Source organism: Equus asinus, chromosome 2 (assembly GCF_041296235.1).
Source record: "Equus asinus isolate D_3611 breed Donkey chromosome 2, EquAss-T2T_v2, whole genome shotgun sequence".
Taxonomy (NCBI): Eukaryota; Metazoa; Chordata; class Mammalia; order Perissodactyla; family Equidae; genus Equus; species Equus asinus.
The window spans coordinates 66,987,256-67,002,896 of NC_091791.1; the positions used below are offsets into that span (position 1 = coordinate 66,987,256).

General features: G+C 55.5%; 1 protein-coding gene across 14 annotated transcripts in view; it reads left to right on the top strand.

Moving 5' to 3' along the window:
• ZMIZ1 (zinc finger MIZ-type containing 1) overlaps positions 1-15,641 on the top strand; it is a 237,553-nt gene that overhangs the window by 124,105 nt on the left and 97,807 nt on the right. For all 14 annotated transcript variants that reach the window (XM_070491195.1, XM_014837155.3, XM_070491280.1 and 11 more), the window contains 2 exons: positions 3,248-3,356; positions 9,535-9,648. In XM_070491195.1, coding sequence (XP_070347296.1) covers positions 3,248-3,356; positions 9,535-9,648 — 223 coding nt within the window. The remainder of the gene's footprint in view (positions 1-3,247; positions 3,357-9,534; positions 9,649-15,641) is intronic.

A 15,641-nucleotide genomic window follows, 5' to 3' on the forward strand; every position in this document is an offset into this window, starting at 1 on the left:
GGTCTCTGACCCTAGACAACATCCCATGCACATCCTGGGAGAAGTTTCTATTTAGAGAGAGAGCCTGTGAGACCACTTAATGCCCCATCCTCACCATCTTGCTCTACAAATGGGGAAACTAAGGCCTAGAAAGCCGGGAAGCCTGCTCAAAGCCACTCTGGTCAGGGCGCTCAGGCTCCCTGCAGTGAAGGAGGGCCCTGAGGAGAGAGCCCCAAACCTCCACAGTGCAGGTTTCAAGCCCTCTGGGCACTTAGGTTTGTCAGCAACACCCTCTGATGGCCACTTGGGCCACTGTCCTGGTTGGCTGCGTCCTGAGGATGGCAGGATTGAAGCCTGCATAGGTCCGGGGTTTCTTTGTACTTCCCATCAGCTTCCTCCTGAGCTGACCAGGCCTTCATTTAATGGGGCCCTTCACTGGCTGTGGAAACTGCACTCTCTAACTGGGACCCTGGCAACCAGTGTTCGCCCATGCTCAGGATGGGGCTGGGCCTCCCCAGCCCCCCGTCCCATGTAGTGCCTGGGAGACCACCAGGGACCCTTTAGCTCAGATGGGTCTGACACCAGGAATCCAGCTGGCCTCACTGAAGGCAGCGGTACTGGCTTGCTCCCACTCTGGGCCCTCCCATGTCCCCGCCTCCCACACCATGGTTTGTCTCTGGCCCCAGGAGCCCTCATTGTAGGCGCACTGGCTGAGGCTCTGTACAGGTAGACTCAGAGGGAGGCATCCAGCCCCTGCTTGGGGGCCCTACAGGTGCAGCAAGGGGAGCAACACCTTCCCTACTTCCTTTCCCCCCGACACACACGCCTACAACAGCACAGCAGCCTCCGGCAGGGACCCCAGCCCTTCCCTGGTATCTGTATAAAAGTTTAGGCTGTAATGGGGAAGCCAGGATTCTGGAGCCAGCTGCTACTATAACTTTTGGGCCTCAGTTTCCTCATCTGTAAAGTGGGGATATAGTAACTATCTATCAGTGCCCAGTGCCTGGACCAGCACCTGACTTATAAGAGCTGCACAACATAGTCACCTGCTAGGTGACCTGGAGTGACTATAGGCTTGGGCCAAGAGTTCCTTGAAGACAGGGAATGAATTATTTCATTTTAATCTCTGAATTTCCTGTAGATCTAACACAGGACCCAGCATAATATAGATATTGAAAAGTATTTACTCGGTGAGTTGGAGGCATGCATGGATAGACAGTGAAGACTAGAGATGTTTGGCAATAATAAAATTTGGAGACAGCTTCAGGCTTCATTACTCAGGCTGGAGTGTGAGCCCCTGAGCAGAAGGGCCTTGTCTGGGGCCTCAGGCCTTAGCACAGCACCTGGCAGCCAGAGACATTCAGATGTGAGTTGGATAAATGGTTCATCTGTACGTTGGAATGCTGCACAGTCATTAAAAAATGGAAAGGCTCTTTATGTCTTGATGTGGAATAAACTTTGAGATATTATTAAGAGGAAAAAGCAAGGTCCAGATCATGTGCATAGAAGGCGATCGTTTTATGTTTTTTAAAAAAGGAGTGGCAGGGCGTAATGCATGTAGATATTGGCTTCTCCAAGATGAGACCCTTGGAACGAGACTGAGGACGCTGGTTCTCCCAGGAAGGGCTCCTGGGGGCCAGGGACAGAGCCAGCGCTTCACTGTATACCCTTGTGGACTTTCTGGTTTTTGAACCACACAAGTGAGTTGCCTTTTCAAGCACAAACAGGACAATAAGAAGTGTGGTAAAGGAGTTGTGCAGTGAAGAGCTCCTTGGAGGAGGAACAGGCTTTCTTCCCAGGCCGGGGCCAGGCTTGCTGCTGATTCCCTCACTTAGGGTGCTCGTGCTGGAGGCAGAGCCAGGACATGGAAACAGACTGGCAGACGGACACAGTCCAAGCTCCTCCTAGCCATGGGGACGTGGCAGATCTCGGGACTTTAGCTTCCTCATCTGTGCAATGAAGATAATTCTAGTCTTAAGGAATAGGCATGAGGATAAAGGAGAGAATGCAGAGGCTCAGCCTATGGAAAGTACCCCGTATGTGGGGCCTCGAGAGACGTGGCTGGAGATGAGGGCCCTTCGGGGCACAGTGTCTCAGGATAGCAGAGAAGGGCAGGGGCCATAGGCCTCTGTTCAGCACCCTGTGTCTGACCCATGTGTCTGCAGCCTGTGATGACACTTGGGCTGTGGGAGGGCAAACCCAGCCAGCATGGGGTGGACTTCTGCTTTGGCCCAAGGACCTGGACCCCTGAGCAGTGGGTGGACTGGAGCTGAACACTCTCTCCTCTCTCCATCTCTCTGCCCCTGTGACTATCTGCATCTCTGCCTTTGCCATCATTGCCTCCCTGGAGGGGCCTGGGGTCTCCAGGGGCTTTCTGGAGCTAAAGGAGCCTCCTCTACTTAGCATCACCACCCGAGAGACACTTGCACTGATGTGAATGTTCGTGAGGCCCACTGCCATTCAGGAGGGGTGAGCTGGTGACCAGGACACCCATGCACCCCAACCATGCGGATCAGTTAGGGCCCTGGCTCCTGGTTGGGCTCTGACACTGGCTCACTGTGCCACCCTGGATAACTGGCTTCCTCTCTCTGAGCCTCAGTTTCCTTATCTGACAAAGAGAGATGATGCTAATCCCTGCCCTCTTCTTTCCAGGAGGACCAAGGGAAACAGTGGAATTGTGAGTGGGCTGTAAAGCATAAAGAACTCTTAAAGCCTGGGGGACTGAGGAGAGCACATAGCACCCAAAACAGGGTTGCTGCATCTAACCACACGTGCAGTGAAGGTCATCACGTTGGAAGATCCACACAAACACACATGACATGCACACATGCAGCCACATCGAGGGGGCTAAGCCCTCAGCCAGGAATCTGAAGATAGGGTTGCTGTCCCCACCACCACCAGCTAACACACACACGTGTGTAGAAATGCGTGCACCTGAGTGTGCAGTTCCACATCCCATGGTGGACATGTCTGCCTAGTGCTCACATGAGCCACCCACGGAGAACACCCAGGACAACATCCTGCCCTCAGCCCAGATGGGGCTCCCCCAGGGCCAAGAGTGGGGAAGGGCTGCCTGGGCAGCTGGGGCTGTGGTCCCTCTCTCAGCTGCAGAGCTGCCTGGGGCAGAGGGCTCCATGTTGCAAAAAGGGTCCTGGAACCTGCCTGGAGCCAGTGTGGCCAGCATGTCAGTGTTGGGGCCAGAGGGTAGTTGTGAGGCTGGCAGGCCTGGCGAGACCCCAGTGACACCCTCTTTCCTCTGTCTTCACAGGCTGGACAACATTCATGGCTCTCGGGTAGAAAGCAGTGAAACAGCCAGAATGAATTCTATGGACAGGCACATCCAGCAGACCAATGACCGACTGCAGTGCATCAAGCAGGTGGGTGTGTAGCATGGGCTCCGCTGCCTGGCAGCTGGGGAGGGCAGAGCAGGCAAGGTGGGCAGAGCAGCAGAGGTGCCAGCCTACACTGTAGCTGGGCATCCAGGGCATGGTGTGGACGTGATGCTAGGTGAGGAGCAACTGCCTGGGGCTCCCTGACCACTCAGCTTGTGAGAGCGTTGCTGGTATGGACCAACCTAACTCTGGAATCACACGCATCTGGGTTCAAATACTGGCTCTGCCCTGTCCATCCCCTCCCTTCCCAGCTGTGTGACTCTCTGGGCTCTGCTGTGTGCTCTGGGCTGTTGTGAGGATGCAGTGAAGTGCCTAACCTCCATCCCAGACCTACACTCCCTGCCCCTCTGTGCCAGTGGTTCTCTATAAAGAGAGAGAACAGGAAAGGTCGTCAGGAATTAGATTGTCTTACAGAAAAGGAATCTGAGGAGCAAAGAGGGGAAGGGAGTCACCTGAGGTTATACAGCCCAGCCCCACTTGTGCTGGGCGGGCCTCGTCCCTGAGGGTGACGGAGTCCCCCTCCTGCCGATGCTCACACCAGGCTCAAGAGGCGATTTGACCATCAGTACCCTGGATTCTTGGGAGGTGGGGAACCCTTCACAATGGGCTCAGCAGCCCCCACTTTAACAAGACAGTTTGAGGCCTGGTGGGCAGGCGGGCACCCCTTAGTGGTGGTCAGCAGTGATGCGCCTGTCCTCTGGGCTCAGCCTCCCTGGAGCCCAGCATGGCAGCATCTGTGCACAGACTCCAGAGTGTTATTTTACTCCAGGAAGGGGCAGATATGGTGGAGGGGGCTTGGGCTTTGGCACCAGGGAGACCTGAATCCGAATACTCACTCCTCCATGTACGCGCAAAGCAATCTCGGGCCTGTCATTTCATTTCTCTGAGCCTCAGTTTCCCCCTCTGTCAAATGGGGCCAATAAGACTGACCTCGTAGGATGCTGTGAGGCTATTTGGGTGAAGCACATAGCCCAGCCCTGGCACACGGCAGGTGATCAGCTAGTAGCATTTGGGGCTGTTGTCCTCAATGTCTCAGCAACAGGGAGGGGAGTGCTGGGGTAAGGCCCCTGGCATAGGTGGGTTCAGCAAGAAGCTCAGGTAACCTGCATAGACTGCCAGCCTCAGGACCCCACAGTGCAGAGCTCACAGCCTCAGCTCCACCCAGCCTGCTCTCCCTGAGCGCCGGGGCCCAGTGGAGCTGTGGCTAGTCTGCGGGACTAAGGGATGTGTGTCTTCTCATTGGCATCAAGCAGAGCACTCTCAGAAGCCACGCAAGGTCTGAGGAGAGGAAATTGAAGAAGACTTGTTACAGATTGAACTCAGCCTGAACAGCTCTCCTGAACACCAATTACACTTCTGCTCACCGTCATAGAATAGAAACTAGGCAATGCACCCCCTCCTCCCCCTGCCCTTTCCTCCTCCTCCTTGGGACTCTGCAGGGCTCTCTCCCAGGTCTGCCTTTGACCCAGTTTCTCCTGCCCATAAGGGATCAGCTGTGAGTGGCCTTCACCTCCCAACAATAGTCATGTCCCCCCATGCATGAGCCCCTCTATGTGCCAGGCACGCTGCTCTTCTTGAGACCTGCTCACAGCTTGTTTTTCTCCCCACCCTGTTCTGCATCACCAGAAATCAGGGTCCCCTTTACTCTCTTGGGCCTCCCAGGGGTCCACTGTGGACAGGCGCCCACCCAGGAGCAGCCCTCTCGAATCCTGGCACATGGGCCTCAGATTTACCGGTCCTCGAACCTGAGTCTCCAGTCCACCATTTACTAGCTCCCTGGCCTTGATTAAGTTGCCACTTCACCTGACTTTGTCTGTAGAATGGGCATCATAATGGACACCCAGCCAGTGAGTGCTGGAGTAGCTGAAGGCCAGGGATTGCCTCACTGCCCAGCCCCAACCTGTCCCACATGTGTGTGCCTGCGGACACACACACACACACACACACACACACACACACACAGCTCTGCATTTGGGCCAGACAGTGGCGCATCTGTGAGGGTAAACAGGCTGTCCAGATGCTTCTGGGTCTTCCATAGCTCCCTGTGTCCTCCACGTCCCTCTTCCCACACCTCTGGTCAGACATAGCTCCTCACTGATGTCTGTCTGCTCCACAGCTGCCACAGAGGGCAGCCGTGGCTGGCTGGAGACTTTTGATTCTCAGACATCCTGTATCCTAATCAGAAGAGAAAGGCAAGCAGGTCCACATGCTCTGAGGGTGACTGATGTGCTAGCTGTGCCTGCCTCTGGCTGGTGGGGCCGTGGCTTCCATCAGGGGCCTCCTAGCCTTGGACTCTTGGCCTTGCCTCACCTCTATGGCACAGCCTTCCCTCCCCAGCCCACTCTGGCTCTAGCCATTGCTGGCGTTTGCTCTCCCCCAAACGCCTTGTTACCCATCTTCCCTCTGGGCTCTGGCTCTGCTGCCTTCCCCTTTCTCAGGAGAACCAGTGCCCTCTCTACAACATGCCCCACTCAGAGGTCACAGGCACATCTGGGCTCATGTGCAAAGCTGTGCAAATCAGCTAATTCCTGCCCAGAAGCCTCCCTAAGCCCCAGATGCCCTTCTGACCATCTGCACCCCATCATCTCTGAGCCCCAGTGCCTCCTGGGCACCCAGCTACCTCACCCATCCTGCTCTTTTTCTCTTGAGCTATGGGCCCTGGGGGGCATATGTCAGGTCTCCCACTAGGTTAGGTTCCTTGGGGACAGAGGGTGTGCCATATTCATCTTCAAGTCAACAGAGTCTAGCGTAGTGCCCAGCCCAGGGTGGGCCCCAAGTATGTTGGGGGGGAGCAGAGGAGGGGTGGACTCATAAATGGATAGCTGAGAATGAATGGGTGGGTGGATAGATGGACATATAGATGGGTAGATAGGTGGGTGGATGGATGAGTGGCTATAAATGATGTATAGATAAATGGGTGAATGAATGGATGAGTGGGTGGCTAGATAAATTCTGGATGGATAGGTAGGTAGATGAATGGATGGATGATTGATGGATAAAGTAATGAATTGATGAATGGGTGGATTGGCAAATGGATGGATGGATGGATAAACTGATTCATTTGTGGGTGAATGGACGGACGGATGGGTGGATGGATAGATAGATCATTTGAGTCACAAATGGATTGATAAGAAGATGCATTCATCACTTGCTCTAGGTAACCAGTCCCTAGTCTGGACACTGGTATTCCCTACTCTTGCCCCAATAGACTCAGTGGCCAGTGGATATAGCTCAGATCTTCTGAGGAATTGTGGAGCCAGGCTTTCTGGTGGGAGACAGGGTATTAGTGTCCAATAACAACCACAGCCAAAGGAGCCTCTGCCTATGATTAAAATCTGTGCTCCCATCCCCAGACCATCAAAGGCTGGCCAAGCTCGCCCCACTCAACCCTGCCCCTCTACATGCTGCTGGGGACCTGTTCTGAAGGGGTCAGGTTGCCGGCCTGCGCAGCAGATAGACCAGTTTGGACAGTTAACTGCTCCCCACCCATTACTGCATGGGCCTGGCCTTGTGACTATCTTTAGGGTTCCAGAGGTGGACAGGGAGCTGTTTCTGCCCTCAAGCAGCTCGTCAGAGAAAGAAGAAAGCGTAGAGAGGTCCTGGCATGCAGAGCAATAGCAGTCTCTATCTGGCACCTGCTTTGTCATGGGGATGGTGTTACATATATTGTTTCTACACTTTGCAGCAGCCCTGCAAGCTGTCATCGCCCTGTTTTACAAACAAAGGACCTGAAGCCTAGGAATGTCCCCGGGGCTCTGGGGCTCAGTGGTTGAGATGGGGTTTGTCCAGGTCTGTCCTGCCCATTTCACTGCATCGCTCAGTCTCTCTGTACAGTCCAGCCACCTCATAGTCCACACAGGTGACAAGAGCATAGAGAGGAGGGGGCTTTGCCAAGGCCACAGAGCCACTGAGCAATAACCACTGGATGGGATGCCTGATATTCTTTCTCCTAATGAGTTGCACCCACAAGTGATCACCAGAGCCCAAGCTGAAGGCCAGGTGAACTGGTGGGGGTGCGAGTGGAGAAGGCCAGAGGTGGGCTGACAAGATATGAAAGGCTGGGTGCTTGGGAGCCAGAATAAAACTGGGCCCCTGGGACTGGCATTGGAGGCCACTTGGGAGCTCAGAGGCCCAAGGGTGGAGGTGCCAAGGGTTGCGGTGCTGTGGGTGGGTAGCTCTGAGAGCAGCGTGCACAGCTGCTGACCGTGCTAATTGGGTGTGACATCATGTAAATAAATGGAATAATTCGGTTAGCAGAGGGAGGCTGCTGGGCAGGGAATTTGCCGATTTGCATGGCTTTCCACATGAAGCCCGGATGCCACCCGTGGCCGTGGAGAGGGCACATCTTAGAGAGAGGGCACAGGAGGCAGAGGTAAGGACCCACTGCTGCCCTCTCAAAGGGCATGTTTCTGTAGGTGGCAGTTCCTCCTGTGTTCCGCAGATCAAGTGCAGGGAGCTCTGCCTTTGCAGGAAGAGCTCCATGTGGAGCTGGGCCGAGCGCTGCCAAGGGCAGCTGAGTTTCCAGGGTCGCCTTTGGCAGACAGCGTCAGAGCCAAGGGCTGCCCCATGGGGGAGCACCCCATGTGCCAGGCGCGTTGCCAGGGACCGGAGAAGCCTCCTCTTGCTGAATCCTCACCACAGCCCCGTGGCAGAGGGCTGTGCGGCTGTGTGCTTGCCCTCTTTCTTTCCTTCATCTCTCCCTCTCCCCATCTCCCACCAAGGGAGGATGTTCTAATTCGTTTCACTTTCTTCCATCCATTTTTATATCTTGCCTTGCATGAGCCACCTTGTAATAATAGTCAGGAAACCCTAAGTGAAAGAAGCAAAAATGTCCATCCCCAAGCCATGGTCTGCCATCCCCATTTTACAGATAGGGCGAGTGAAGCTGGGAGAGGTGAGGGACCACTCCAGGCAGCTAGTAGGAGGTGAAGGCAGTATGACCCCAGGACCCCTGCCCTACAGGGGCTGACACAGCATGTTCTGTGTCCCTCCCAGTTCTGGGGGCTGGCAGCTCCTGACACCCCTCCCTGCCTTGGCTCCAAGGCTGACTCACGCTGCAAGTTGGGATAGAGCGACTGCCCTGGAGGCAGCTCCTGTTCCCTGTCTCTCCCAGCACCAAGGCCACAGGGACCTCAGAAGGTGCCACCATCTTCTTTGCTCCTGGCTTACACTCTGACCTTTGGGGACATCCTTCAGGTGTCCCGCTAGAGGACCCACAGGCACTCACACCTAGTGCTGGAATCCCAGCTCCGCCCCAACCTGCTCTGTGACCCTGGGCTCAGTGCCTAACTAGCGTGGCCTGAAAAAACATTGATACGTGTTAAAGGAGGAGTGGCCGTGGAAGCCACCCTTCCAACCCATCAGCCCCATGGCCTAGGTGTGAAGCAAGATCTAGACGCCTTGGCTCCAGAATTCAGTCTCTGTTGACTCAGACCCCTTGACTGGGAGGGGCCTGAGCTCGGGCCTGGGACTCCTTCCAACAATGCCAGCAGCCCCTGAACCAAGCCAGCCTGGACCCAGGAAATCTGTGTTTGGGAAACTGGGATCGCTAAGTCATGCACACCAGACCACGGTGTGACAGTAACCTGGGCACAGTGTGCTTTAGTCCACCTGCCCAGCTGGGTTTGGCCTGGATGCCTCTTTCTGTCCCTCAGGCCCCCACCCTCTTTGGCTACGGCAGAGCCTTCCCTGAAGCCAGAGCTGGTGGGCATCTAAACCTGGGCTGTGGTGGTGGGATTAGCAGGGGGCCTCACCCAGAAGGAATCTCCAGGGCTAGCCTGTCCTGGCTCAGGGAGAGCCAGCCCCTAAATATGGGAGCCAGGTGCCACCTCCTGAACCCTGCAGGGTCCACCTCCCCCCACTGCCAGGGTCCAGAAAACACTAATATCTAATATCTAATATCGTTGCCCTTTTCTCGACCTTGGTTTTCCTCTCTTTGCAATTGTGCTGCTAATCCCCATCCTGCCAGGGATTGGGGGGTGGGGCGTGGAGATGCAGTGGGAAGGAGATAGAGGGAGCTGGGGAAAGCTTGTTAATCCTGTCCTGCCCCTTTCTGTGTGTCTCCTCCCCAGTGAGGCCTGGGGTCTTGGCCACCCCAGACGCCCACTACCTCCACTAGCCTCTTTCCTGGAGCCTCATGCTGCCTCCTTTCCCTCTCCCACAGCACTTGCAGAACCCAGCCAACTTCCACAATGCTGCCACGGAGCTGCTGGACTGGTGTGGAGACCCGCGAGCCTTCCAGAGGCCCTTCGAGCAGAGCCTCATGGGCTGTTTAACGGTGAGTCTGCAGCATCCCTGCCTGTGCTTGCGCCCAGGGAGGATGGCTGGGGCCTAGCGTGCCTGTCCAGGTGTCCAAGAGGCCACAGATACATGGGGATGAGAGATAGGGCAACACCGGTGCTGGAAGGGTGTTGGCCTTCTCTGTGCACCCCTGACATGCATACACCCTCAGGGAACATGGTCTGATGGGGAGATGTGTCCCCATGGATGATGTGGGTTCCCCACACTTGATGAGAAAGACAGGGCCTACTTTGGCGAGGTCCAAGTCTGATGGGGGTAAATGTTCCATCAAAAGCAAAGCAGAGAGTCTCTTGAAGGTTTTCAGCTATCTGTTTCTCCAGTCTTTCATTTGTTCACTGAGGTAAACATCTGTTGATCTCTGTTTACAGTCATGCATCCCTTCATGGAAGCATTTACTGAGCTCCTATTACATCCACCCATCAATCCAAATACACACTGATTGATCCCTCATTTATCATGTACAATCCCCTCTGTCAATCCTGAGAAACCAAGGATGAGGAAGACTTTGCCAAGCCTGATTCCCTCTTTAGTCAGGGAGACAGATGTGGAAGGAGATGGCTGAGAGAATCGTGTCCAAGGTGAAGCAGCACAGAGAATAGAAACATCAGCCGCGTGTGAGGTGGGGTGGCCTGTGGAAAACTGAGAAAAGAAGCCACTTCTATATCTGCAGAAGTTACCAAGCAGCTGAGGAGAGCAAGCGCATTCTAGGCACATGGAACAGCACACGCAAAGACCCAGAGGTACCACAGAACCCAGAGAGCTGAAATTTGCTCAGCACTGTCAGGGTCTAGGGTACAGGCTGGGCAGAGGCCAGGCCCAGAGCTTGCAGCACGATTTGCCAAGCTCAGGAGCTTGCAGTCTGACGGCCAAATGGAAGGAGGTCACAGGCTGTGAATGTCCCCAGCCACACAACCTGCATCCATAAGTGTGAGGGAGCCTTGGCGGCCAGTGAGGACAGCTGCTCACCGGCCCCTGAGTCAGCTTTGAAGAGAATGTGAGTAAACAGATTGCTGGGGAGTCTGGCTACCCCAAGGCTTGGAGAGGAGGGGCCAAAATGGATGCTTGGCCAGGCAGGAACAGTAGGTGAAGTACAGGGGCACCGAGTTTCCCAAAAAGCCCCAGACAGGAGGGAGGTGAGAGGTCCCACACGGCCCTGGCCTGGAGCAAAAGGAATAGTGACATTACCATGGGCCATCACTACAAAGCACCCCTTCTGTGCAGGACACTGAGCTTGGCCTGCTGTGTGTGCCTTCTCCCTGACTCCTCATACCCGCTCACAGAGGCTGGTCCTCCTAGTTTCCCCATGGTATAGAGAAGGACATTGAGACTAGTTGTGATGGACTGCCCAAGGGCACACAGCCAGTTAGAAGCAGACCTGGGATTCAAGCCCGGAACCATCTGCCTCGAGAGAGGATGCTCCTGGTCATTAAGGATGCCAGGCAGGGGTGCAGCCAGGACCCTCCCAGGGCTCCTCCATTTGTCCAAAGCCAACACCATCTGGCTCCCTCAGGGCCACCAGGCCAAATCAGGCAGCCGCCTGCACTGCCCAGCCCTCCTCATCCTCCAGCTCACTGCTCTCCTCCCCCTCCCCGGCTCCCTTAATCCTCTTTGTGGGAACCCTGGTTCAGGCTAAGCCCTGCAGGCAGGGACAGATGTTACTAGAGGCCCCAAACTCCCATTCCAGCTGCTGGCAGCCATAAGTGAAGAAAGAGGTGGCGACCATGCACAACGTGTGGCCAGACTGGCTGCCATGATCCCCCAGCACCCTGCCCCGAGCCTGGCCCTGCCTGGGACATGGGGACTTGAGGCTGACTCAGACAATGGCCCTGGCCAGGCTGGATGGGCCAGTGGGCATGAGATGACCAGTAACTGGCCCTGCCCTGGTCCTGTTATTCATCTGTTCCTTCAACAAGAATTCATTGAGTCTCCACTGTGGGCCAGGAAGAAGTACAGTGCACCCGATGGACCTCTTTCTCCAGCAGCTTACCTCCCGGTGGGGGAAGCTGACACGAAACACTGAAGGAGGAAATAAGGACCTAGATCAGTTCCCAGAGGGAGGGGGCCAGGCAGTGGTCAGAAAAAGTCTCCTGAGGAGGTGCTCTCCAGCTGAGACCTGAATGGCAAGAAGGAGTCAGCCAGAGAAGATGAGAGGGAAGGGTGCTCTAGGCAGAGGGAACTGCTAATGCAAAGGCCCCGAGGCTCGATTTGTTCAAGGAACAGAAAGAAGTCTCAGCCAGAGCACAGGAGAGGGAGAGGGATACAAGATGAGGCTGAAGAGGGAAGGAGAGACCAGCTAAGGCCTGCAGTCTAAGGGAGAACAGTTTGGATATTATTTGAAGGGCATGGGGAGCCCTTGAAGGTCTTAAGCAGGTAAGTGATGGGATATGATTTGTGTGAGGACAGGAGCTCTGAAGGAGAGCATCCATGAAGGGCAGGATGGAGGGATTACGGAGGTCTTCCTGAAGGAGGGAGCCCAGGGAGGACTTTGTAGGATCTGATGGACAGCAAGAAGTCCGTAGCTTCCCAGGCTGGGAAACTTTGTGGAAAAAGGCACAGGGCCAGCTCTCCTGGGCCTCTCCTCATAGCACCCCAGCTTCAGGCATACACTTGGTTGAATGGCTGGCTTTGAGCCCTGAGAGGGTCCTGGCATCCCTAATGACCCAGCTAGCATTGAGCTTGCTGCTAATCCAGAAAGGAGCCCTTGGCCCACTGGCCACAGGTGCAGAGACCAGTGTCTGACTGTCCCTTGGAGCTCAGTAGAACCAGCAGCAGGAGAGGATGGGGTGGAGGGTCATAGAAGCCACCTCAGTGCCCAAGACATTTTCCCGGGCATGGTCTCCTTGCATCCCTGAATGCGAGCAGGGAAGGGAGCATCATCCCTGTTTTACAAACAAAGCAACAGAGACGGGGAGCAGCTTGCTACAGTCCCAGGCTGGAACCCCTGACCCCCAAGAGGCCCAGGGCCCTGCAGCCCATCCTCCCATCCCCCTGGGCATCCTCAACCCCAGCCATGCCACATGGAGAGGGGTGGGGTGGGGGAGGTCAGAGATCCCAAGGGGCCTAGGCTGGGCAAGGCTGCCAACCCCCCTCCCCCCACATACACATTTACCCCCGATCTGGGTGCAGCCTGAGCACTCTAGGTTACCGCGATCCCCTGGGAGGCGACCTCTGGAAACAAATTCATCTGGATCCGGCTTACTTAGAGGATATAAATTAAAAAACACTTAGCCTCAGGCAGTGAAGGGACACATTTTTGCCATACTGGCTTCTAAGAAGCTCAGGCACAATTCTAGTGAGAGGCTGTGGCCCCGGGACCAGACCCTGGGGTAAGGAGCCCTTCAGGCCTCTGGCAGCCCCCAGGCTACCCCGCCGCCTCATGCACTCTGACCCCAGGATGCCACAGTGCAGGAGCCCCAGGGCCCCAGCCGAGCGGCGAGAGCCCAGGCACCACTTCCTTTTGAGGACCAGATTCTTCCTGACCACATGACAACTCACACCCCAGCCCCTCCCGTAGCAGCAGGGTTGAACCCCTTCTCTGAGTGTCCTCATAAAAAGCAGGCCTCTCTGGAGTCGTTCCTTCTTCCTCCCTGAGGTGGAATATCCTTGGCTCAGGCAGCTGAAGTAGAGGAGAGGGGAGGCAGGCACGGGAGGAGGTGGAGAGGGAAACAGAAGAGCCGGCGCCTCAGCAGTGCCCTCCCATCTCCCCGGTGGGGCTCCCACACCCTCGAGGCAGGCACTGCCAAAGCCTGGGCGCACGTCCACAAGCAGCATTCGTGGAGCGGGGCCCGGTCCTGGCTGCATTCTTGCAAGGAGGGCATTTTGTACCCATTTCACAGATGGGGAAACTGAGGCCCAGAGAGGTTAAGTCACTTAGGTGAGGTAGAGCAACTAGTAAGTGACAGAACAGGAACCGCATCTTATGCCTGACTCCAAAGCCGCTGCAGCAGTAACCACCACAAATACCTGCCCACCTCTGCATAGAAACTGTTACCAAAGTGGAAATGAGGGCTCTGCCCCAAGGGCCTTAGGCTACACTCATGAGACAGAACTGGGACACATGGAACTGTCAGAATCTATCACATAGAACCCTGGAAATGGGGGACGTCCCTGCACTTTGCTGAAGAGGAACCTGAGGCTCAGAGAGGTTAAGTAACTTGCTTTAGGTTGCACAGTATAGGATGGAACAGGATTGGAGCACAGGCCCAGCATGCCTTCAGTTCCCTTGACTGCCTCAGAGGATATTCTCTAGTGTCTCCCAGACAACCTGTCCTGCTTCGTGGCCGGGAACCTCCCGGCTTTTCAGGGCCACACACTCCCTTTATGGGACTAACGTAACTAGCCACATGACCTTGAGCATGCCCCCTCTCTCATCTCTGGGCTTCAGTTTCCCTCTCTGTGGCATAAGGGGCTGGACTTCCTGACCTGTGTGTTCCCCTGGGACCCAGGGTCTAGGTGTCAGATAGCCAGGCCCTGCAGGACAGCTTGAGCACCTTGCAGGCTAGGCCGAGCTGGCTGGGCCTGGGTAGCCAGCAGAGGACAGCAGCCCCTCTGCTTCTCACCCCAGCCTTTGTGGCGGAGGGGCCACTGAGGGCGCCATGCCCACTGGAGTGGGAGAAGCCTTCTCTGAAACACAGCAGACTGCTCGGTGAGCCCACCCTCCTCATCACCTGCCAGACCTACCTGACAGGACTTTCCCGAGGTTTCTCAGGCTGAGCCAAAGGAAGCCAGGGGGTGCATATGAGGCACCCTTGGGTCACAGGGTCTAGCTGAGTCCACTCTGCCACACCTGTGTTGTGTGACCTTCAGGAAGGCCCTGTCCTCTCTGGGCCAAGGTGAAAGGAGGCTGTTGGAGCTAGTGACCCTTCTGAATGCTAGGGCTCAGGGGACTTGGTGATAAGAGACACACCCAGGCCTGCAGAACAGACCTGGTACCTGCACCAGGCCTCTCTTGCTCATTTAGCTAGTTTTTTGTTTGTTTTTTTAAACCAGAGCAACTGAATTAGCCAGTATCGGCCAAACAGAGGAACCTTTGCCTTCCTGCCCTCAACCCAGGGCCTGAGGGTTCTCCTGCAGGTCAGGGGGGTTATGGCCTTAACCTTCTGTGGGCTGAAAAAGAAGCACTGTCATGCAAAGAGCCCAGACTTTGTAGCTTGTCACCCCGGATCGGATCGACTCCTGACTCTCTCACAGACAAGCTTTGTAACTGGGGCTGTTATTCATCCTGAGTTTCCTCATCTGTAAAACAGAGATAATAATGCTGCCTAGCTGTTGTGAGAATTTGGCATTTCACTGCTTACAAAGCCTTTACTTAGCCCTCGTACCTGGGAGCCAGCATTCTCATTACACTACTTGCCCATGTTGAAGTTTCCTACAAACAGCAGCCTCACTGATGCACCAGTCTAAACAAACTGTGTGTGCTCACTTGCATCCACCCCAAGGCTCTGCCACCAAAGAGGGAGGGTGCCGTAGTCAACATCTGAGCTGAAGTGACCCTTTTAGAATCCTTCTGCTTGCTCCAGAGAGTATCTGTCACCAGACCTGAAATATTCAACAGGCCATGAAGAATTACGGGCCTTGGTTCTTCTGCTCAGACAGTGAGACTAACAGTGAGGATTCCCCTGTCCTGGGGTGGCCCAGAGACTCTGGAACACGGTGTGTGGTGAGGGGAGGTGCCATGAGGACCACAGCACAGAACAGATACTGCTGGCGGGAAGGAGGAGGGGAGAGCGGAAGCCTTCTGAGTCAGGGGCCTCTGCTTGCAGAGGAGAAACTGAGCAAAGCTTCTGACCTGAGAAAGTCCTCTTCCCTTCCTGCCGAGGGGTTCCCAGGAGATAGGGCGGGGAGGCAGGGCCCGTTCCAAGGGGCTCTGGTGGTCCTGGGAGCGGGGAGTCCACTGGCTTCTCCCTGGCTCACCATGGAACACTCTCTTTGGGCCTCAAATGTCTGTATTTTCTCAATGAGAGGGTTGGC